At 38.6% G+C, this 24552-nt stretch overlaps 1 protein-coding gene across 1 annotated transcript in view; it reads right to left on the reverse strand.

Moving 5' to 3' along the window:
- The window catches only part of DOCK4 (dedicator of cytokinesis 4), a 426479-nt gene that overhangs the window by 229849 nt on the left and 172078 nt on the right, over window positions 1–24552 (reverse strand). Inside the window, exons 2-5 of the mRNA XM_044920179.1 lie at window positions 12289–12372; window positions 9991–10031; window positions 7932–7987; window positions 3861–3957 (exon numbers count right to left, since the gene is read on the reverse strand). Coding sequence (XP_044776114.1) covers window positions 3861–3957; window positions 7932–7987; window positions 9991–10031; window positions 12289–12372 — 278 coding nt within the window. The remainder of the gene's footprint in view (window positions 1–3860; window positions 3958–7931; window positions 7988–9990; window positions 10032–12288; window positions 12373–24552) is intronic.

Below are 24552 nucleotides of genomic sequence, written 5' to 3' on the forward strand. Positions count from 1 at the left end.
CCTGAATCCACCTCTGTCAGGAATCTTCCCTGACAACTCTCACCCACATTCTTTTTTCTCTTCTCTCAACAGTGGCTGCACATAATTCAGGCCAATTCAACGGATAATACTGTTTTCTCATTATTTCTTGCATGTTAGTCTTAATGCTTTACTGTATTTCCCATCATAAGCTGGGTACACAGCTTTCTACTAAAATATTAGTAGAGGACATGAACAGTGATATGCAAGGATTGAGATTATCATACATCTGGAGCCCTCTGCTGTGATAAACTGCCAGAAATAGCAAAAGTTCTGTGTGATGGGGAAAGATGCTCGGTCAGAACACTTTTTTTTTTTTTTTTAATTTTAAAAAGTCATGATATGTCTTCTACTTTATCAAGACTTGGTGACTTGGGAGTGTTTTAATGTTCTGTGTAGATGAGACAAACGTGCTGGCTGAACAGCAAAGCATTCTCCCTGGTCCTCTGAGATATAAATAATTGTGCTCGTGACATTTAAAGCACTCTATTGAGCTTGTTCTTCTATCACCTCTCACTCTTTACTCATGTTATACGCTCCCATACAAGTCACTACAGACACACTGTAATGCAATACTCTGGTAATTCACTGCTCATTGTCTGTGTTCTCCACTGGGTGTAAGCCCCTGACCACAGATGCTGTGTCTCCCTTGGGTAGCCCCAGCACCTGGAGAAGGAGTGGATACCCTGATTTATAGGAGGTCATTTTGTGGATCTTGAGAGGTAGATTCTATTTAAGTCATAGGAAACAATAAGGAAAGATCAAGAAAAACTTGAGGTCAGTGGTCAGTGGAAAGGTCCACAAGAGATAAAGAAATTACATAAGGAAGATATAAAGTAAGTCAAATCTTATGCAGCAAAATGGAAAGCCAGCTCTGTTTGACTATCCTAGTGTGAAAGTCATCTGCCCTGCTCTTGGGCAGTTGTGTTTTTCTCATGTTGTCACCTCTAGTACTTAAGTTGAAGAGAATGCTAAGATGAGAAGGAAGCTGGATCCTTCATAAAAATGAAAATCAGCTGGTCAGCTTTCCTTTTAGGGAAGGGGACGCAGGAACCCTGACATACGGTAGCCCTAACCAGCAAACCTGCCCTCCTGATGGGAAAGTAATACATATCGGGTCTGGGCTGAGAGCTGGTCATAAAATGATGAGTCTTGAAAAAGCGGACTGTAAACATTGGACAGTTATGAAGACTATTTAGAAATATGAAAAATGCTTTTGGTTTAACATTAAATGAAAAGGGTAGGGGTTCGATATTCAACCCTTGGAATAAAACAGTATCTGAAAGTTCCTGCAATATATGGGAAACATCGCAAAAAACTAATTGTATTAGTGTTTTGGAGGATGGGTAAGTTTTCATTTGCCTCAAAACGAAAACAGCATAGGTTTTGAAGCAGCAGATCTACCTTTAGACTCAGGCTTTACCATTTAGTGTGAGACCCTGAATAGGTTATCTCTGCTAAAGATTTGAGAATAAAAACAATTTGGCAGAGCCCCAGGGAAGAAAGTTATAAAATAGCCAGCCAAAGGCCTGCACAGAAGTACTTAGTAAAAGATGGCTGCTGTATTTCTCCTATGCTTTTTGTGGTTATATTACTGGTATTTTATTAAGTGATACTTTAAAGAACATTATTTAGGCTCTTACCAATGATATGAAAAAGAGCAACTAGCATTTCTCAAGTATTTACCATGAGCTTCTAAGCTAAATGTTCTACTTATACTAAGTATATCTCATAAACTGCTTACAATTTACAAGATATTACTATCCTCATCAAACATCTGCCAGTGGAGAAGCCAGGCACCTTAAAACCATTGGAAAAGAACAAGGATGAACGTGAATCAAAACACCAGGCTCGAAACACCTGTATGAGGAAAAGAGAACCCAGAAGGCCCAATATAGCCAAGGCAGCCTCATTCTCAAGGTCGAAAATCTGTTATCTCCAGGTTCAACTTCATATTTGTCCCTAACATAACTGACTACCATGTCAGTATCCAGGGGAACTTTTAAATAATTCTCTCTCTGTGTCCATTATTCAGGACATCAGGAGGTGGAAAAGTTACTCCTAGAGCTTACAACACATAGATTTTCAAGCAATCAAGTATGTCCCCAGAAGAGATGTTCACAACCTGAAAAGCAGGTAAAAATAGCTAGGTAAGGCAGAATCAAGAGGAAATTCAACTTTGTTCCCCACAAGCTGCCACATAAAAGGCAAAGTGCTGGTGCTCTAGCTCAACTAATGGATGACACTTACACTGCCATTATTTTCATAACTCTTCTGTTGGGTATTTAAGATGCAATGATGTGAACATTTCCAACAGTTTCATTTCCACGTTAATATTATGCACAATGTTATTTTAAGTGAAATAAGACTCGGATTTTATATTCCTCCTAATATAATTTTTTTTCAAAAATCTGAAAAGGAGATCTGCATTTGCTTTGTAGCCTCTCAGCACAGACCCCTTGAGTTCAGTTATCTTGACTTTGCATTTATCTCATTCCAGCAAAGCTCAGCCTGGCATTTCATCTAAGACTGTCTTGTGGATTTTAGTAGTGAGTCCTAAAGCCACCAGCTCCAGGAGGGCATGGTCAGAGAAATCCAACATCAAAAGGGTTTTATTTTTAAGATTTTCCTTGCCTCAATGAAATATCCTATTGCATTTCATATGTAACAGACAACGAAAACTGTCATTCTGTGCCAATGTCCTTCACTAATTTGGATTTTCTCTTTGACAAGCTGTTTCAAATCGTTTTGTCAGGCTAAGTACACCTTTGTATCTTGAACGCATCCTTTCAAATGATTAAGCTGTTCTATAAATGTCTTCGAAAATAAAAGGAGAAATAGTATTCATCTTCCTCCAAACTTCACCACCCCCAAATTTGTGCATATTCAGAGATCCAAAGTGAGGCCACTAGATTCACACCAGAATCCCAGCCCAGCCATTTTCCAACTGCGTGGGCGACAGCAAGTCCCTCACTCTGCCCCGTGTTCCTCATTCGTAAGCTGGGGATGTTCACGGTCATCATTTCCTTGAGTGGTTGTATGGAGTCGATGAAACACTGCATATGGAGTACTTCCCCAGGGTTTGTGACATAGTAAGCTCTCAATAAGTATAATTTGTTATAATAGGTAAATAAGTACATAAAAACATACTCCCCAAACATTAACCTGACCCCCTCCCCCCCCGCTTTTTTTTTAAGAAACATTCCTTTCTCTTGTATATTTAAAATATTCTTGTTCATTTGGCCTAAGGAGTCTATCATTTTCAGTATATTTGAATCATTTACAGAAAATTAGAATAAAATACCACCAATACTCCAATTGCACTGAAAATAAATTTCTTTCTCCTTGAAAATTAAAAATACTCAGAAAGGGGCGCCTGGGTGGCTCAGATGGTTAAGTGTCTGCCTTCGGCTCAGGTCATGATCCCAGGGTCCTGGGATCGAGTCCCGCATCAGGCTCCCTGCTCCTTGGGAGCCTGCTTCTCCCTCTGCTTCTCTCTCTCTCTGTCTCTCATGAATAAATAAATAAAATCTTTAAAAAAAAAAAAATACTCAGAAAGCCTGACACTAACTAGTTCCATGTAAATCATTCTAACTGATGAGATGCCAGAAAAATCATCTTTTACATTCCTGCAGCTCAAAAAAGAACTTACAAACCCCATGCTTAGTGGACACACAGATTACAACGAGACTATGTCTTATTAGGCTCTGTATCTCTGAATTCTGGAGGACCGCTAGTGCCTTAAAGCAGGTGCTCAATTATTAGTCGATGCTGACTCCTGTTCAAGTATTTCTTAAAACAATTCTCTATCCAAAAAATTATGCCATTAAAAAGTTACTTACCACATAGAGCTGTTTCCACATGGTTCCCCAGTCTCTTAATGTTGATGTCATTTCTGTTATAACAGAGTCTTCAGTGGGAATAACCATTTCAAATTGTCTGTGAAATTAAAAGAGAAAAACAAAGTCCACATGCAATTATCATAGATAACATTTTTCTCTGAAAGACAAAATTGGGAAAGGAAACTGCCTGTTATTTGGGGTTCTGCAGACAGTAACGAGGATCTGATTAAAGACCCGTGTGAGGAATGTTATGTGGGCCACGGCAGTACAATACCAAGAGGACCAGCCACTTCATCCACATCAAGTTTGAGGAGTGTGATGAGAAGCAGCAATATCAGAAGACTTCTGCTCCAGCCACAATGTGACCACTAAAGAACAACTCATTTAACCTCCCAAGCCCAAAAGCCTTTATGCAACATGAGGTCACCGAGCCTGCCTAAACTATGAGATAGCTTTTGCTTTTCAAGCACTACGACCATAGGACTCAAAGGGAGTAACAGACTTGTTCCATGATCAGGATATTATGGCTGCAAACATCCAAACTAACTTCGTGTTAGAAGTATCTAGACACCAAGGTACAGATTAAACACTCACTTGATCTTATTAACACTTCATTTTTATTATTTATAAATGGGAACAAGAAAAACAATTAGTCTATTAGTAATGTTAGCATGCATCATTGAACTTAAAAGCTTTTGCAATCACAGATGTTCGAATATCCATTGTGCAATATTCCTCTCTCCGATTAGGCTCATATATCCTTCCTGTTTCTTCTCTAAAAATGAAACATTATACTTGGAGAACATTCATACCAACACCTCCTAGGGTATGTAAGTGGTCCTGATATTGAGGAGATACATGAAGCTATGGACAAAAAGAAAACCCAGATTTCCTTTATCCTCCATGTCTATCTTTGACGTACAACAACCTTTTTCCTCATCTCGAATTTCTTTTTTCAAATTCTTTTCAGTTAGTGTGCAGGTTAAAATGCTTAAGTGGCTATTATTACTACAACTTCTCAAAAGAATGCTACCAGCTATTTAATGGGAATTATTTTCTTAACATTTGAGTATGTATTTTTCAAGGACAATATCTAATATGTACAACGTAATAGCATTTTAGACACTGAACCAGGTTGTCTAGATGATCAAGGGAAAATTACTTCTTAGCATGAGGCTAATAACTGCTCTGTAGTTCTTCTGTGATGCTATATCCAAAGGGTGTATAATTGTCTTTTGTAAAGTCTTCTTGACAGCAAGTAAGAGAACTAAAATCTTCACCAAGAGAGCATGATTTCCTCATTTCATAGTGCTGCTAAAATACTTGCTCTGTGAATATTTCCCTTCTTTCTAGAACTTAAACACAGCTGAAAATGTAAAAGTAGGATTTAAAACTAGAAATAAGAGTAAACAGTAGTATATGAACTGCGACACACACAGAACCTTTTATTAAGTCTACGTGTGACATTTTCAAATGGTAGTGCCTTTATTTTGCTTTTGAAGCAGCTGTTGCAATTTAAATGATGAATATTTGGAGACAGAGATTATAAAATGATCAGATGTAAGGTCAAGAAGGGAACAATGAATTTCCAGGACAACTCAACAACCTACTTAACATTTAAAAAGTGGCATGACCTCAAGCAGCAATTAAACAGTATAGAAGTGGCCTCGTTGTTCATAAACCATAATTCAATTTAAGGGCCCCCATTAGCGCGACAATGCTCTGAAGACCAAGGAACGAACAAAAAGGCAATCCAATCTGTGAGAAGTTGATTTGGGGTTTGTTCAGCCAAAATGTAAATTTTCAAGAAGCTTTATAAAATCGCCGGTTTTGGCGAGGCAGTTGTTTCCTCTTAATTATATCAAAAGCAAAGTCAACGTTCAAACAGTTTTAACTAGTGGCCCCTGAAATTACATTCTGTTCAGTTATTCTTAGATATACTTTATTAGAGTATAAGTATATAAGATATACTTATTCTGAGCTATACTTCATCCTGGTGGGCCATCAGGCTGCTGATCTTAAAATAAGAGAGGTTAACATCAAAATCCCAAAGAAGTTTCTCTTTGGGAAAGCAATCATCTGGTAATATGTGTTCTCAAATGTTCTCAGGGTCAAGTTTTTCTTCCAGTTAATGGTCCTAGAATCTAGAGTCTCAATCAATTCCAATAAATTTTTTTTCTTTTTAAGAAAATAAATTTGGGTTCTACCCTCAACGTTCTCCTGTTACTTAATGTTCATGACGCCCTGTGTCACATGGGGAACCACCAACCAAGTCTTAAACTTACACAACCTAATTTTGAGACATCTTTAGCCTTATTTAAACTTCCTCAGGCTCAAGGAAGGGGACCAGATATGCACCAGTTACTGCCTAGGACAAAAATAAATAAATAAAAGAAGGTACTTATTTTGATAATGACCCACCCCAATCTGCTGTGAGAGGGAGGACTTCCACTGGGTGGAATGACGCTTGACCTCATTTTTGCTAGCATCCTCTATTTCCCTTGCTCGGGGTGTACGGTGGGGGCTGAGTGGCCCTTTGCTCTGCAGAGTTAATGGGGTAGGGCTGGGCTTGGGACAACGGCAGCAAAGAGAACTGGTTGCACGGGTCTACCCAGGTGGACACTGTAAGGGTTAGGGTAGAGGCCCTAGGGTTTCCACACTGTCCAGCCCAGATCACTAGAGCAGAAAGGTCAGAACAAAGAGTGAGCCTATGGCCTAAGTATTTTCTAGAGTTTCCTCCGGTTTACTTGAGGGGAGTTGGACAGTGTCAGAGTAAGCCTGGTAGGAGAAACACCAAAGGGACTGATAACTCTACTTAATTCATTTCTGGTGGGGTGCAGCTGCACAACCTTCCCAAAGGACACACATTTACTAATAACAGTAGTAGCAGTGGTAATTATTCATATCAGTATGTTTTTAATCTACTATTTTAAATAATTAGTACTGTACTGTTAGTGATAGTAATATTGCTTAAAGTAGCACGTGTGTGTGTGTGTGTGTGTGTGTGTATACACAGTATAAGGATCTCCTACAGTTTTATCTATATAGGTAACTCTCAGGGTATTTATTCCATAGACTCTCACCCACCTGCAGAAGTTATTTCAATGAACTAAAATGAATACTTTGCCTTTATAGACAAGGGATATAAAAATCATCCATTTAAATAGAATCCTTGGAACTTTTTTGGTAAAACTCAAGTTTGATGATCTCATTTACTATGATTTAAAATGTGCTTTAGTCATTCAAATAAACTGCTATTTTTTTTTTCTGTTTGAAGTAAAATGTAATTTTTATGGCTGAATCTGCATTGTTTCTTCGGTCATAAAATGACAATCGTTCAATGGTCCAGTGCATATTCCTTGTGACACTGGCAGCGAATGTTTGGGTCCAAATCCATGACCCACTTATAATGAATGATCTGCTCATGATAACCACTTAAATAAGCAAGTTCTACTGTTTTACACTATGATATTTTATTTGAATGATCTGTTATCCTGACAGCTACTTCAAGTCCTTTTGGAAATAGACTGGAAAAACTTCTAAAATGTATGAGAAATCTTAGGTGATCAATGAGCTCAATCAAAGAACAGAAAAGCCATTCCCTAAAATAGAAGAGTGGCTTTGTGAAGTGGTCACACAAGGATACGGTACAATCCCCAATTAGGAAAAAACAGTCCGATTTGGCTGCTTATAATCAGTGGTAAATCTCGGAAATTCCTGGGGTTTGAGACATGACTCAGCACTCCATGGCTTGGCTGCCATGCTTCTCTATATAGCAGGAAACCAAAAAGAACCAACTCCCTCCTGCTTAAGATTAGTCTGATTCCATGATCTGTGGACCATGAGAGACCTCTGATGCCCTAGGTTCTCCTCTAGTCCAGCACATGCAGACGTAGGGTATTACATTTTCTCCACCAACTGTCTTAGCGAAATCCACCTTTATCAAACCACACAGACAATGGCAGGATCTCCTGTAGTTCATTTGTCAAGACGATTACTAAGCCTTTCAAATTCTCAAAAAAGCAATGGTTCTGTGAAAATCCTCTCACATTAATAAAACTCATTTCTTACCCTTTGTTCTTCACACAGGCATTTTTCAAGTGAATGTAACTGGAAGGAAAGATACCCTGCGGGAGAAAACAGGAGGTTTTGGTGCCAGATGACTGGTAAGGCAGGGGTGCTTTCACAAGTCATACACGTAACATACAGTCATACAACCATGACAGTTCCAGGAACAGGGAAAAACAACATCTCTACCGCACTGGATCCATTCCTTTTATTTCCTACCATTCACTAGTTTACAAATTCAGGGATTCTCGAAAATAAATATAATCAAAAAAACTAAATCTCACCCAAAAGCATATTCTTTATAAAACAGAAAAATTTTAAATTTTCAGGAATTCTGCATAGAATAGAAAGCATGTTACACTGAAGAAGAATTTTTTAAAATATTGCATAGTTTTTTAATATTGCATTAATTTTTGTTTGTTTTGGTAGTTGTTCCTTTCCTTCTCCCTAAAACACTCGTGTCTATTTTAAAATATACACTAAAAAAAAAAAAATACCACTATGAATTGGGAGACAAGACATATATTATGTGTTATGGAAAATCTTTGATGAAAACACAGCAGCAATTAATCACCAGGCTGCATTCTGATGGAACAAAAATTAAACAAAAGACAGCATGCTAGCTTGAAGCTTTTTATTGTAGAGAAAAGATAGGACAAGGAAATTGTTCCTTTGTTCTAAATGGGAAGTTGAAAGAAACAACATAAAAAAAAATTAGCATCAATTTTATTGTCCATTAAATGACAATATCCTCTGAATGATTTTTGATGTATCATCAAATGACAAATTCAATTAAATATTTAGGAAAGCAAATGTCATTTGGATACATTATTACCATTGTGGATCCAAGGATAACATAAAATTTAATAAGCAAATTCTGTACATACAACAGTAGTAAATAGACATACGTTTAAAAATAGATTTTTTCTTCAAAATTTAACTCAATATGGTAGGATTAACAAACAGAATAATTATAATTCATAAGAAAAAGTCAGAACTTGAGGTTAGAAGAGTGGCAGAAATAAGCCATAATATATTTTTTCAAAATTATTCCAAATGAATAATTAAGTACTGAAGCTACATTTGCATGTGCCTTGCAGATGTCCAAAAATAACTTTAAGCGAGGGCTAAAGTATTTTAAAAAATTAAATTTCTACATTCTTTTGTTCCTCAGGCTCTCTTTAGAATGACCAAAAATAAATGAAATACAGTTATTAAACATAGCTGGATGATCCAGAAAAAGGTATATTTAAGCAGAAAGGCAGGCAGAAGAATTTAGACTACTTACATTACATTCTGAGAATAAGCAATGATACAGTTTCTTATCTATAATCCTAGTAAAGCCAGAATTAAACCAAGTAATGAGCATGACATGCAAGAGAATATTACAGAATGTGGGAGGTATGGATGAAAGTTGGAGAGATTAGAATACAGTAGACAAACACAGATAATAAATAGTAAGGATGAGTGTCAAAGTCATAAAATATACAAATGAAAGGTAAAACAAAAATCATACTACTTCCTACTGTAATTCCTGAGGATGTATATGAACATATAAAGGATAATGAGTCTTAATTTCTGTCTGGAATAGTAAGAACAGGGAGATCTTTATAATATGGCTTCCCCATGTTTCACCTGCCCAAACCCCAAAGGGAATCTTAATAAGCTGCTGAAATCCACGTGTTTCTCTACACCACTCTTTTACAAATGACACCACAGAAAACTCCAAGATTAAATACCTCTATTCAATTTTTCTTTTGGAATATCTATTTCCCCTGCTTGAATTTTAATTTCACTCTCTGCTAAACTAACACTTCAAAAAGATTTTGTTTATATATAATGAGCTTATTAAGGTCTTCTCAGTACAAACTGCAAGAGCTACGTAAGATTATCATTTGAGTAGCATGTCTTAACAATAATCCAAGTTCAAAGGAATTTCCAAAATTATGAAAATCTGTATTGCCATTTGGCATTTCAACTAAGAGTCCCAACTGTAATTTCAATTATAAAATAACTTTAAAAATATCCTATAATTATGATTATGAGTAATATTTTTTATTACCTTGACATTTGGGTTTTTTAAGGCAAATCCTCTGTACCAGCCTGTGGAGAAAAAAATCATGGTCATTATTTTGATAAACCACTGTAGTATTTTAAAGAAAAATGATTATAAATAAATCTGTCCTTTACTGATGGAATTTTACCCTATAAATAAATATTCTGTGTATGAACAAGATGGAAGTTGGATTGGGCTAGACTATAGCTCAAGTGACTACTAGTTTGTGTTCTATTAATAAACTGTTTAAAAAATTGTAATGGAAATTTATATGAAAAATAGAAACACGCATAATGGAAGTACAGGGCTTGGAATCAGAGTATTGGGCTTAAATTCTGGCTTTTCTACTTATCAGATTATTTTATTTTGGGCAAGTTAATTTATGTGAGCATAGTTTCTCCACATTTTATAAAAGGCTACATTATGTCTTAGGGAAATTCAAGAATTTGCACAAGATTTTATATGTTTCCAATTTCTCTTTGCCTGACTACAAGGCCCAGACCCTATCACCAAAGCATAGGTAGGGCTCAGCCAACAGTCACAGAGTAAATTTGCACATCCTTAAGCCCATCATCTAGGGTTAGGATCAGTCTGATAGCATAAGAAGAGGGAAATCAGGTATCATCCATCAAGAAAAGTGATGGGTACTCTTATCAGCAAAATGTCCTACCGCCTGAGCTCACCCTAACTTTCATTCTGTAGAATGCCTATGAATCAACCTCCAAGCAACTCTGAATCAAAATTTTACAGCACTATCCTGAAAGAAGACTGTATCTTTTTATAGTTTAAAACAAGTATAAGGTATATATATGAAAATGTATAGCAAATAAATACCCCCTATAAATGTATTATTTTCAACTTACAGTTTCTTCAAGCATAGAACCGTTTTGTTTATTGGTAAGAAATTACCATGTAACAAATATTTTGTTGAATTGGACTTTTTTGATTAATTGAATTTTTAAAAAGAAATATTTGAACATTGTATTTAAATATTAAATATTTATATAAAATATTATATTTATACAAAAATCTATATAAATATTAAATATATTTATTTTGTTGTTGTTCCTTATAAGATATATTGTAAAATGCCACACCTACCAGCTTTAAAATCAGTCTGAAGAAAGCAAAATGAATTGAGCAGAAACTATCTCAGGATTAATAAGATCCCTTAAAGACATATCCAAGAAATATATCCATTCTTAAATAATTATTTTAACAGAAACCAAAACTTTTTGAGAACTGCAAAAGTCTCATAGAGAGGTCTCTGTCAAAGGTTTTTAGGTTACAGAACAGCTTCCATTAGTTATGGAGCCCATTTTCATGCACCAATTCAAAACAGATTTTATATTTATCTGTATACAAAGTAAAAACAGACAAAATGCATCTGACAGTAATATGGAAGACCTCATTATATCTTTAAAGATATCATTTACAGTACACAGAATAAATGTCCATGTATCACCACCATTTAATGCGAGGTTCTAAGTAAATATAACAGTTCTGTTTGGAGGAACACAGTTTAATGAATCTTGACACGACAGAATGTTATCATATTATAAGTTCTTATTAAGAACAACATTTCAGGAGGAAAATGGGTGGTTTGGGGGCTTTAAAATGTGGTCACCTTGTCAACGAGGAAAAAAATAGTCATTTCAACTGGGATCTTTTTAAATACGAGAGCTTAAGGGTGTTTCGTGGAACAGGAATGGAAACGTTTGACAACATATTCAGTATTTGATTTAATGAGTTACATGCTGCAAAAATTAATAAAGTTCTTACAATATATTCCACTAACATTTTACATGCATTGAATAACTTTAGTTCAAGTCTGGGGGTGGCAGGGAAGAAGACTGCCGACTAGAGCAGAGTTGGCCTTGGCAGGAGTCCTCCCCAAGGCATCTGGTTACCTAACCTTGGAGAAGCCATTTCTGCCCTGGACCTCTGTTTCTTCCTGTCCTGGGGGACCTACTAGACCCTTGAGATTCTGAGAAAGACCTTCTAGTTTGGCACGGAGTTATGAATTCCCACAAATACAGTAGCCTCAACTGCTTTCTATGGTGGCATCCAGTGAATATAAGGAAATAATATTAGGAAAAATATATCAGCTTAAAAACAGCAAATGATGCCTTTCCATAAGCCGAACACTGAATACGCAAGAAGCGAGCTTTGTCAAAAATGGTTCACTGTGAGCACTGGAAAAATCCCAGAAATTAATAGGACAGAAGGTGTAAACATCATGAACCATCCAGTGGTGAGGAGGTTGGTTATACAACCTCAAACAATCATCATCAGCCCACTTACCATCACACTTTTCCAGGATCTGAACTGTATCTCCAATTTCCAATGACAGGCCATACGGGACAGTTCCTCGAAAACTGGCAATAACTGTAAGACATGTTACAGAATATATGAAGATAATCGTATCAGTTACAGCCAGTTATACTGCTTACTATTATATGTTACTGACCGGGAAAAACGAATGTGAAGAAGAAGTACACTTTGAGAGCTAAAACCTGCTGTCATATTTAAATTTTACAGATTTTTGAAGAGAGTCAATCTTTAAGTTTATATACTTTGCCAACTTCTAGGTCAAATAAGTGTTATAAATATGAATTCTAAAGATATGGAATTTGCTAAAATAATATAAAATATCAAGAGTATTACTCAATAACCTATGTGACAAGGTTACTTCCTGATGAGCCTTTGTCACTTACTGCTATATTCACTCTTCATCCAGATTCCTTGCCCACAGTGGTTACTCAATAAATATGTGTTCACTAACAAATGATGAATACATATCCTACTTGCTGTTCAGCTTGGTATACTTTTCTATTATGTTGCTTGAAGGAGATTTCTTTTTCCTAGACTGTAAGCTCCTCAAGAGAAGAGACTGCATCTATTTACTTGCTAATATGTCCCCAGGGCTTAGCCAAGTATATGGCATAAAAGCAGTCTTCTTGAGTAGTAATCAATAGTAACATTTTATTTAGTCATGACTAGACTCCTCCCCTAGGATTAAACACACAGCCACCATGACAATTCCCATATGTCTTAACTCTCGGAATAGGGTGTGTATGTCCAGGGGTGTGGGTAGGGTGTCACCATTTAGCCTTACCTAGTGGTTATAGACTGACTGGTTTCTGAAACATTTCACAGGGCTGGGCAGAACTAGGATGTTAATACCAGGGAAAGTGTGTATAGGTTAGTCATCTCTGGGTACCTCAAGGAGTTACAGAGAGAATGAAGCACAATGATTCTCCCCAGGAGAGTAATGCCTGAGTCAAAAAGGAGACAAGGATGGAGAAATAACAAAAATGCACCTCAATACATGAAAAAAGAAAGAGACATCTCCGGCTCAATACAGTGCACTGTAATCAACTTGCAATTCACATTAAAAGAAAAATGATAGTAAACGCTTTGAGCGATTTTTAAAAGACCAAAACTTTGGAAGTGAATTTTATAATCCTGTCTCAGATCGTGAGGTTTAGATACAACCCCAATCCCCAAAATAAATTATTGCTACTGTTGTGAATGTATTTTAAAAGCTTGAAGAAACACATGAATCTGTCAAAAATCAGGACATGCCAATAAATAATGGGCTTTTAGAAAGGTCTAAAGCCCTTTGATAATCTCAAAACAAAATTAACAGTAGAGATCAAAACACAGGACAGAAAACATAACCCACAGTACATGAGATGGATGAAAATAACTGTACAGTAACCAAGTTAGAACATTTTAGACAAGCACTAATTCATGATGTCATTCTCTAACTATAACCATAAATACCATATGACCTCATATTGATGTGCTAGAAGATGTTCGCTCAAAAAATAATCCAAGGTCTGTGTATCTTGACAGATTATCTCAAATAACTTTCAGAGACCTCTTCTTCTAAGAGATCACAACTGAACAGACACTAGACTGATTACAGAGCAAGCTTGCACCCAGAATTGCCTTTCTACATTCATGAAGTTACCTTGACCGCTCACAAGCCTAGTGGTTCCACACTGCTCCTCTTTGAGATCTAAGTGCATGGACTCCCCAACACAGCTCTCTATATAGCTCTGACCACTCATAAATGCCCTGGTAACTCCCAAGGCTGCATGTTCTCTCCTAGCCCTCATCACCTCCTTGAATACAGTAGTACCATTCATGGACTTCATTTCCTCTTCCTCCCTTCATTCTTCAGCCCACTCAATCCAGCCTTCATTGTGCTCTGAAATCACTCTTGTGAAGTCACCATCCCCCTCACTGTGACCACATGCATATCACTTTCAGGAGTCTATCTTCTCTTGAACCGTGTCTCTCATACTCCCCAGCCTTCTTCTGCAGACCTTCTTTTCTTAGCCCTGTTCTTAAATGTTGGTGTCATCCAGCATTCTATGCCCAAGATGCCGAAGGGTCAAGGTTGGGGAGCAGGACAATAGCATCAAACTTGGCATCATGAGACATGAGTTTGAGCCCAGGTCTTACCAGTTATTAGCTGTGTGACTTTAGTCAGGATACCTCTCAAAATCTGCATCACTTCATCAGGCAAATGGGGGTAACAATAAAAGAACCGCAAAAAGGTACTAGAGGATTAAATAAGATGCCGTTTGGAAATAACTCTCTACACTCTCTGGGACATTCTAGTCATTTAATAAATACCTCAGTTATTTAAAGTGTACTTTTTCCTTTCTATCCATATACATTCTTCCTCTTTGGAGAGAGTTCCAAGACTTCTAGAATCACCTGTTGACAAGTGGTTTGCCAAGTCTCTCTCCAGTTCTGATCTGTGCCCTGAGAATCTGACACAAACTTGCAACTTGTGTATCTCTGTTCAGATGTCTAAGCACCTAAAACTTAGCATAACTCCAGCTGAACCTGTTATCTCAACTCATGCTCTAACCAAATCAAGCTATTTTCTCTCTCCCAATCACGTATTCTGAAATGTTAGTCTAAAGTATTATTCTATTGACAGTCCTGCTTTATCCTGCTATTACTAAGTAGATTTCTCTGTATCCCTCCACAGGGCCACTGTGAGGCCTTCTAGGTGTCTCCCTGGTCGTCCTTCCTCAACACAATGTCCATGATGCCCCTAGTTACCTTTGATTCTGTCACCTTTAGGCTTAAGGTTTTGTGGGGGTTTTTTGTTGTTTTTGTATGTGTTTTTCTGTTTCTGTATGTAGCATCAGGATAATTTTTATATTTCTTCCATTAGATTTCTATTTCTTTTGTACTAAAAGGTGATTAAATATATTGTGCAGTATTGGACAAGAGCTTGATCAGGCTAATTGTTTTCCTCTTATTTCATGCTGCCATTTGGCTCATACAATCCTTAGGTGTCTCCAAACCAGATCCTCCTCCACTGTTCCCAATTCTATCGAATGCTAGCACTGTCTATCAACTGGAAAGGCCAGGAACCCAGGGGTCATCAGATCCTCCTCCACTGTTCCCAATCTATCGAATGCTAGCACTGTCCATCGACTGGAAAGGCCACGAACTCAGGGGTCATGCATTGGCCCCCTCATCCACATATCCAATCCCTCACTACATCACAATCTTAACTCAGAAGTATCCCCCGAAGGCACCTTTTCTCAATAATTCTGCTCCCACCACTCTCCAAGCCTTGCTTGGCCTTCTCCCATGGTCTCCTAAGAGGTTCATGTTCAGATACTCAGTATCCTCCCCAATCCCTTTCTCACATGACAGTTAAAAAGGCCATTTCAAAATGCACATGTGATGATGTCATCCTCCTTCTAAATATCTCAGAGCTCTGAGAATGATATCGAAATCAGTACCACAGCCTAGAAGGTCCTGCCCTTCTTAACCCTGACTTTCTGTACTCCAGCTACAAAGACCTTCTGTCAATACTTTGGTTACCATACTCCATCATAAACTGGACTCTGCCCATGGCTGACTTCCTGCAAAGACTCTTCCTTTCACTCCTCACCAAGTGAGGCCATATTCCTCCTACAGATATGAGCTGAGTGGTCAGTCACTTCTAGGGCAGCCTTCCTTGACGCACATCCCCTCATCACAACTACATGCACTCGTAACAACATGGACTACCAAACCACACTCATTTGTGCACATTTTTGAATGATGTCTCCTGCAGTAAACCGTTAAGTTCCACAAATTTAAGGACTGTGTTGGTTTTAGCTCCTCATTGTATACCCAATTCAGTACAGAGCTTGGTACTCAATATGAGCTCAGTAAATCATCACTGAGGGAATGAATGAGGGGTGTGGTCATCATTGCTAAATACTCTGATCTTAAAGAGGCAGGTTCCTTATTATTGCCAATACTATTTTTAGAGGGTACTCAAAATTTTAAGATCCAAACTGTATTACCTATGAAAACTCATGCTTTCATAGGAATTGCTGAAACTGGAATGACAGTTTGTCTGGGTTATAACTGTGTATCATCTCATTTCTTATCCTAGCAGTCTATATGGGTGAATGCTGATTTTACTCATCAGCTATATAATATTTGAAAACAAATAAAAGCATGCTAGTAAGTTCTCAATCTCACTGGGCTTCAGATGCCTCCTCTATAAAACGAGGTAGACAAGATAACCTCTGCTCAGTCATACCCCAAATAACAGCAAGCTCTCTCTTGCAGCCCTCAGTGCCTTTATACGTATTATTCCCTTTCGGGAAGTTGCCTACCCACCACTTATACACTGGGAACTACAAGTAGTCTTAGTTTGAGTTCTAGCTCCAAGGTTAACTCTTTTGATTTCCTGATACTATCCTTTTCCTTTCCTCATCCTTGCTTCAAGTGGAATCAATTATTCTTTCATCTGTGCTCCCAGGGTACTCTGACCACACCTTAAATAGGGTAAGGCACCACATAATATTATACCACTTTATTCATCTGTGTCTACTTGAGAATATGAACTATTTCTAATTCACCTTCAAGACCCAGTATATGAGTGTCTGAGTACAGGAATGGACAATGAACACACACATGGAATAAATAAAGCCACTTAAAAATGGCATCCAGGTTTTAGAGATTCACAGAATGTTAGGGTCACCTCTTATAGCTGAGGACACCTAAAAGGTATTAAACTGCAGATCACATTAGAGAGTTGCACTTTTTCAAGATATGGTTCAGGCATGACTTTGAACTTTACCCTCTAAAATGGCAAGCCATTTTCAATCTTTGAGTTACACAAGTAACTCCACCTTGCAGGGTACTAAACTTGTCAGTGGATGGATGAATGCTATATTATTTATGCTTCGGGTTATGAAAGAGAAAGTTGAAAGGGAAAGGCAGTTCCAGGCAAAAGAGCAAAAGATTTGAAAAAATGAATGGCTCATGTTTATTAGTGGGAGCATGTGATGTATCATAAACTAAGCAAACTGGTTTAGCAAAGCCAAGATTCACAAGATAACATAGGCTTTCACAAAACCTCAATTTGCATTTCCATCAAATATACTTTATGCTATTTTTAGATTCCATTGTGGATACAACTTTCCAACTAAATCTCTTTAAGTTCCTTCTGGCATTTTTGCATGAAACAAGTCTTTTTAACAAATAGTTGAAAATCCACTTTGTCCCCAGTTATTCTAAAGAAGCTATGGCTTTATACAAAAGTCTTCAGTGTATACTTTCCAGGGGCATTTTTTCCCCCAGTAATGCTGGGGTCTCCTGAACATGACCACACACTGTCTTGATCCCTTGATTCCCTTTTGTTTTCTTATAAACAACTTTAGTAGCTACAGAAAAGATCACAGAGAATGAACTCTTCACAGAACTGAAAATGTAAAGGTCCAATACTGTTGTTTCAGTCACAAGCCTTGAGAGTATAATTTTAAACAGCACATATAAACTCCTGTACGGTATTGTGTTCATCTCTGCCCACTTGTTATTACATAAAGAAAATTATTTGGATTAAAAAACATGCATATAAACTGAAGTTATATTCAGGTCTTTTAAAAGTACACACGTAAGATCAAAGTGTTAAATGTAAAGCATAACCATCTTGAAAATCATACCATAAATAGCTGCCTGTTATCACTTCTGTTATTCCTTTATATAATAATAATCAGTTTAGTACCTATTGACAATTTATTTGAAATTAAATGGCTGTGAGAAACATCCTCATACAGACTTGGAAGTATTTTCTATGAAGAAGATAAAAAGAAAGCAAAATCTTTCTGTGAAGTAGGGACTCATACTTTAGTTTCAGTGATACTGTTTGTTCATGCAAGCAACAAATTCACATTTTAAAACTTTTAAGCACTACAGAGAAATTCAATCACAGAGTTCTATGACTTTTAAAAGCAAAAATAGAAAAAAATGATTTAAAAAACCACTCTAAGTCAATCACGTAGCTCTACATCACAGACAATAACAAGTTCATCATCACTGTCAAAGTAATATTTACGTGATTCTGCTCACCACAATTCAAGCCTGGCAAAGGCTGCCCCTTGCCCTTTATGGGCTGACAATCGAAGATGAATGGAACATAATGTAAAAAAAAATAATGAAAATGCTTTGTCCCTTGTGACACAAAGGAAGGAAAATCATCTCTCAAAGTCAGAGTTTGGGCTTCATCTTTCTAATAATAGGATCTCCGACTCATGAACAGGTTGTGGATTGAAAGGTCACTTGTGAGCTGACTATTTACAACACAGAACATGGTGCTATTGTCCTCAAATCCTGAGACTAGTCCACAGAATCCTATTTAATACAAAAATGAAACTGCTGTTTTTCGCCATAAAAAATATGCTATGACTGCACCAGAAACCAAATAAACATGTTGATGTGAGCAGTTGTAAAATCTTGACGCACAGCAGTGACAGAAGACAATGATGAAGCAGGTGTTGACCATGTAGGCATGCTAAAGAAATGCTTCCTCAGAGCACATTTAAAAGTGGTTCTTGCCTGTGTCTACATTCATTTCACATTGTACGTTCAGCTCTGGCTTATCACGGATGTATCTACATTGAGGTTTATCAGTTTTGAGCGTCATTGGTGGTAGGGGGAGCACAGATGGAAAAGGGGAATAAGCAGGATTTCTGAAGGACCTGGATAAGAGCTGGAGGAGACATAAAACGGGAAAGGAGATTAATGAGAAATTCTTTCCAGGGACTTTTTTTTTTTTTTTTTTTAAGATTTATTTATTTATTTGAGAGAGCGAGAATGAGAGAGAGAGAGAGAGCACATGAGAGGGGGGAGGGCCAGAGGGAGAAGCAGGCTCCTCGCTGAGCAGGGAGCCCGATGCGGGACTCGATCCAGGGACTCCAGGATCATGACCTGAGCCGAAGGCAGTCGCTTAACCAACTGAGCCACCCAGGTGCCCTCTTTCCAGGGACTTTATTTCATGAAATGGTCAACTGTGGAAAGAGACAAGGGGTCACCTCTCCTGCACATGTACAAAATCCTCCTGCAGGCAAAGATACAATATGGTGGGGAAAACCAAGATACTAGTCTAATCAAAGACTCTTCTTTCTTTATAGCTGTCTAGAATAGGGCTTGAGGGCAGACAGAAGTCACTTGGAGATTTCTATTGGTACCATCACTAGGACAGGACAGAACTGTCTTTCCCCAGGTCCTCTCTCTTTCCCTTCCACAGGTTAGGAGCAAAGCTGTCATTCCTAACCTCAAGGGACTCCAGGCTGGCTATCCGTATGACAGCAGGACTGTGGAAGCAGATGGCCCAGAAAGACTGAAGGAAAAAATCAGATGAAATGTGGGAGGGGGGCACCTGGGTGGCTCAGTCACTTAAGCATCTGCCTTCGGCTCAGGTCATGATCCCAGAGTCCTGGGATGGAGCCTGGAGTCAGGCTCCCTGCTTGGCGGGGAGTCGGCTTCTCCCTCTCTCTGCGCCTTCCCCCCTGACCCATTCCGCTCGTGCTCAAATAAATAAATAAAAAGAAAAGGGGAGGGGCGAGAAGGGAGAGGAAAGAGAGAGAAAAGAGAAATGTGAGGGCGGAGATGGAATGGGAGCTCCTGAATATTGCTTTGATGCTGAAAATGAACTAAGGAAATGAAAGAACTGCTGTGCTCCTTCTTCTCATCCTCAGACTTGCCATGAGCTTGGGATGTGGCTCCGTTCTGGAATAGCCCATGCTCGCAGGCCTCGTACACCTTGCAGGCACACCTGAGAGGCACAAGTGTAGACACGTTGACAAGCAGGATTCCATTCCTACACCACAGTTACTACAGTCAAGCTTGAGACATGTCCCATGACTCTTTCTGGCCTGAGTGACTAGGAATCAGAAGCACACTGAATAAAATATATTCGTTTCTGACATTTCACACGGATCACCTGAAAATGTATTGCTGTCCTTGACTGGTAAGAGGACAGTGCTCGGGTGCCTGGGTGGCTCAGTTGTTAAGCATCTGCCTTCGGCTCAGGTCAAGATCCCAGGGTCCTGGGATCGAGCCCCGCATCGGGCTCCCTGCTTGGCTGGGAGCCTGCTTCTCCCTCTCCTTCTACTGCTTCCCTTGCTTGTGCTCTCTCACTCTGTCAAATAAATCAATAAAATCTTAAAAAAGGAGGACAGTTCTCTCAGGGCCTGCAGACCTGCAGACCTGCATTCTGCTTGAACCACTGCCATTTGGACCCAAGGTAAACATCACGTCTGGGGGAGGTTGCTGCAACACCAAGACCCCTCTTCAGAAACGCATGCCCTATTCTCCCAGCTGCGGAGAGCGTTAGGGCAGGCGGCCCTTGGCTGCCAGCCCCCTTCTGGAATGGTCTCCGCTGAAGACAGCTGCTTGGTCCAAGGTCATGCCCTCCTCCCAGGGTAGCCTGCATCTGGTGACGGACCGCGTGGGAGTAAGAGGGCCATATCCTCCTGCTACCGCTCGGTACAACTCTGAAGGGTCACTCTAGCTCAAGGGACCAACGCTGTCATTGGGCCTGCCTCACAGGTCAACTTCTCCCTCTGCCCTGTCCTGCTTCTTTCCCCTCCCCTCCATGGGTGTGAACCCCAAGAGCACTCCCTGATAAACACCCCGCAAGCTAATCTCCAGCTCAGAGTCGGCTTTCTAGAGAGCCCAACCTCCTACCAGCTTTACAGCTTTACCCATTCAGAATTTCTTCCTTGCAAAAGTTATTTTCAAGGGAGAAGGAGAGTAACCTTATCGCATTACTACGTTGTGTTAAGGGTTTTGCTAAATTCTTTAGGTATTATTTCTAATCTCCTTGATGTAGGTGTTTCCATTCCCATTTTAGAGATAGAGAAAATGAAGAGGAGAGAGGCAAACAAAGAAACAAGCGAATGGTATCAGGAGGGAATTATTCCACCTTAAGATTCATTCAAAGACACTGTCGCTGTGGCAATAAACGAACTGGTTTTATTCTCCAGAGTTACAAACATATTCTTCACCTTCGTTTTAATGCTACAAATGCAAAGGCATTTGCCTAAGTGGCTACAAGAATAACTGAAGGTCAAACAATAAAACTCTGAACTAATTACTGCATCAGCCTATCAGTACTTTTAAAAACAACTTAAGATGATAGAAAAGGTTATGGTTTTGGCCAAGTGCCAGCCAAGAGGAGGGAAGAGACAGAGTTTAAACAATTATTTCAAAAGCATCCCAGCACTTAGGAAAAGGAGACAAAGTTAAAGAGAGAGCTGGAGGCCTGGGGCTTAGCTCCCCTGCTTATGAGCCACATGGTCTTGGGTCCTTCCATTTGCTATCCTGGGATGACATCACCTACCTGGCCTTGCTACGGAGATGTCACAAGGATCACACAAATGTATGAAAATGGGATTTGTAAGCCTACAAAATGTAAGGAAATATGGGATATTATATTTTCATCATCATTGCTAACCAGAAACTTGGAGGCTGGACCTGAGTCTGTCCTAGGCAAAAATACATCTACAACAGTAAGTCAAAAACTCATTCTGTTATTACAGCTTCTTGGAAATCATTATTAACAAGTTAAACTTAGAAACATTCAGGCTTAGCCACCTGAGGGGGATAAAAAAGCTGATAAAACAGGAAATCTTTAGCGTATGAGACTGATAAGGAAAGTAATGGAGCAAAGCGGGATTTTCCTAAAATGCAGAGATAGGACAGGAAGGAGATTCCGCTCCAAACATCGCTTTGCCTCAACAGTACTTGTCTGAGGGGTAACAGCATCAGGAGGGAAAAATTACAAGATGGGCTTCGTGTCACAAAGTGGAATGAAGTAACAAGAAACAATCAATGTTTTCTTTCCCCATGATCCAAATGAAGAATTTTCACTACGAAGCAAAATACCATTTTCCAAGGAAACATATTAAATCTACCACCAAATATTTGGTGTATATGTATATATATAAATAGATGATATACATAGGATGTATATATACATATATATGCATATATATGTGTGTATATATATCACATATTACATATACATATATATAATGTGCTCTTTTCCCAGGGTGAGGTGGTTAGTATGAAAATTATGCTATTTAGGAGAATTTCTGAAACACAGGATTAAATTTCCTGACATTTAGGGGTGGCTGGGTGGCTCAGTCGTTAAGTGTCTGCCTTCGGCTCAGGTCATGATCCCAGGGTCCTGGGATTGAGCCCCGCATCCGGCTCCCAGCTCGGAGCGAAGCCTGCTTCTCCCTCTCCCACTCCCGCTGCTTGTGTTCCCCCTCTTGCTGTGTCTCTGTCAAATAAATAAATAAAACCTTAAAAAAAAAGTTTCCTGACATTTTTTTAAAGGTTTTTTTGCTATAAGGGAAGGGAAAAAAATAATCTGTTGTCTTCCTGTGCCTTTTCTTCCCTCTCATTTCTCTCTCCAAGAACTAAATACTCAGAGTCACAAAACAGGGCAGGAGAACTGAAGGGTACACCTGGACCTCAGCATCTATGCCGTCTGTACCACAGCAGAATGACCCCCAGGCCACCCCAAACTGGGGAGAGCCCAGCTTCTTGTCGCAGCCTCTTCTAACATTCTGTCCAAACTAATACTCAGTCCTGTCTTATCTCTGGTCATTCATCTCCCCACACACAGTGAAGCGTGCATATTTCTAATTTTTCCTCCACAGGCTTTTCTTTTTTCAATTTGAAGTTTGACTTCCATCCCCAATGCTGACTTCTCAAAAAGTCTGCTCGTCTGTCACCTGCAACTTGCATAACTCCCATCTGCAGAGAATCAAACCTTACATTCCTATTTATTACCCCCTTCTGCTCTGATAATTAAGCCAGTTTCCAATTTTGAACAAACACTAGCTCTGACTGGTTTGGGCCATTGAAAACCAGTCACAAACAATTTCTTTAGAAAATGGGGAGCCAGGGAACAGTGCAACGGAGAAATAAAACAAAGTCCAAAGTCTTTTCAAAAACCAGCTCTTATACACTTATCCAGCCTTGTCCTTTATGAACTGTATTCAACAGTCACAATGAACCTCTTATCTGCCTGAGCAAATGCTTTTCCCTCTACCCGGGATTCTGGCTTCCTATTGCCTTTCCCCACCAGGTGTTCTTCAAAAAAACTCAAGCATCTTCTTCAAGAAAGGATTACTCCATGTGCGCCTCCCATGTACATCTCTCTGGTACACTCATCACCTCTAATTTTGCAGCTCCTTTATGTTTCCAATGCCTAGCACAATGTATGACACCCAGTGAGGACTCAAAAAATATTTATTGAATATACAGCGTAATGAAATCACCAAGGTGTGCAATTTCCTCATTTATTCAGCCAGCAGCCACCTTCTTCTGTGTGCCAGCTCCATGGTAGGCACTGGAAATACAATGGTGAAGACAACACTTGGCACCTGCCTCACTGAGTTCATAAATCATGAGAAAGAATGCTTCTTACATCTTTTGGTTCCTACAAAATGCATTTATTTTGCAGTCCCAGTAACTTATTTTTTTTTAAGATTTTTATTTTTAAGTAATCTCCACTCCTAATGTGGGGCCCAAGCTCACAACACCAAGAGTCACATGCTCCACCAACTAGCCAGCCAGGCACCCTTCCCCAGTGACTTTTAAATGTACACAAAACTGACACACTTATAGTTCTATTTATTCTTATGTGAAAAAAAAAATTGAATCCATGCCTAATTTGTTAATGTTTAATTTTGAAATAATTTCAGATTTATAATAAGAAACATATAAATTGATACATCCTTAACTTCCCTTCATCAAATATTAAGATCTTAAATAAATAGAGCACACTTACCAAAACCAGGAAGTTAATGTTGATAGAGTACTATCAACTATCTGACAGATCATATGCAAATTTCACCAACTGTCCAAATGATGTCCTTTTTTCTGGTTAAGGATCCAATCCAGGATTCCACATTACATTTCATTGTTATATTCCATTAGTCTCCTCCCATATGACGGTATCTCAGTCTTTGTATTTCATGACCTTGATGCTTTTAAGAATACTGCCCAGTTATTTTGCACAATGTCTCTAAATTTAGGTTTGTCTGATATTTCCTCATGATTAAATGTAGGATAGGCAAATTTGGCAAGAATACCAGGAAGTGATGATGAGCTCTACTCAGTGTACCTTATCAGGAGAACTACATTGGCAATGTATATCATTACTGGTAATGTTAATCTGGATCACTTGGTTAAGGCGGTTTTCCCACTATAGAGTTACTAGTTTTTCTT

The sequence above is a fragment of the Neomonachus schauinslandi genome, chromosome 12 (genome assembly GCF_002201575.2).
Source record: "Neomonachus schauinslandi chromosome 12, ASM220157v2, whole genome shotgun sequence".
In the NCBI taxonomy this organism is placed as follows: domain Eukaryota; kingdom Metazoa; phylum Chordata; class Mammalia; order Carnivora; family Phocidae; genus Neomonachus; species Neomonachus schauinslandi.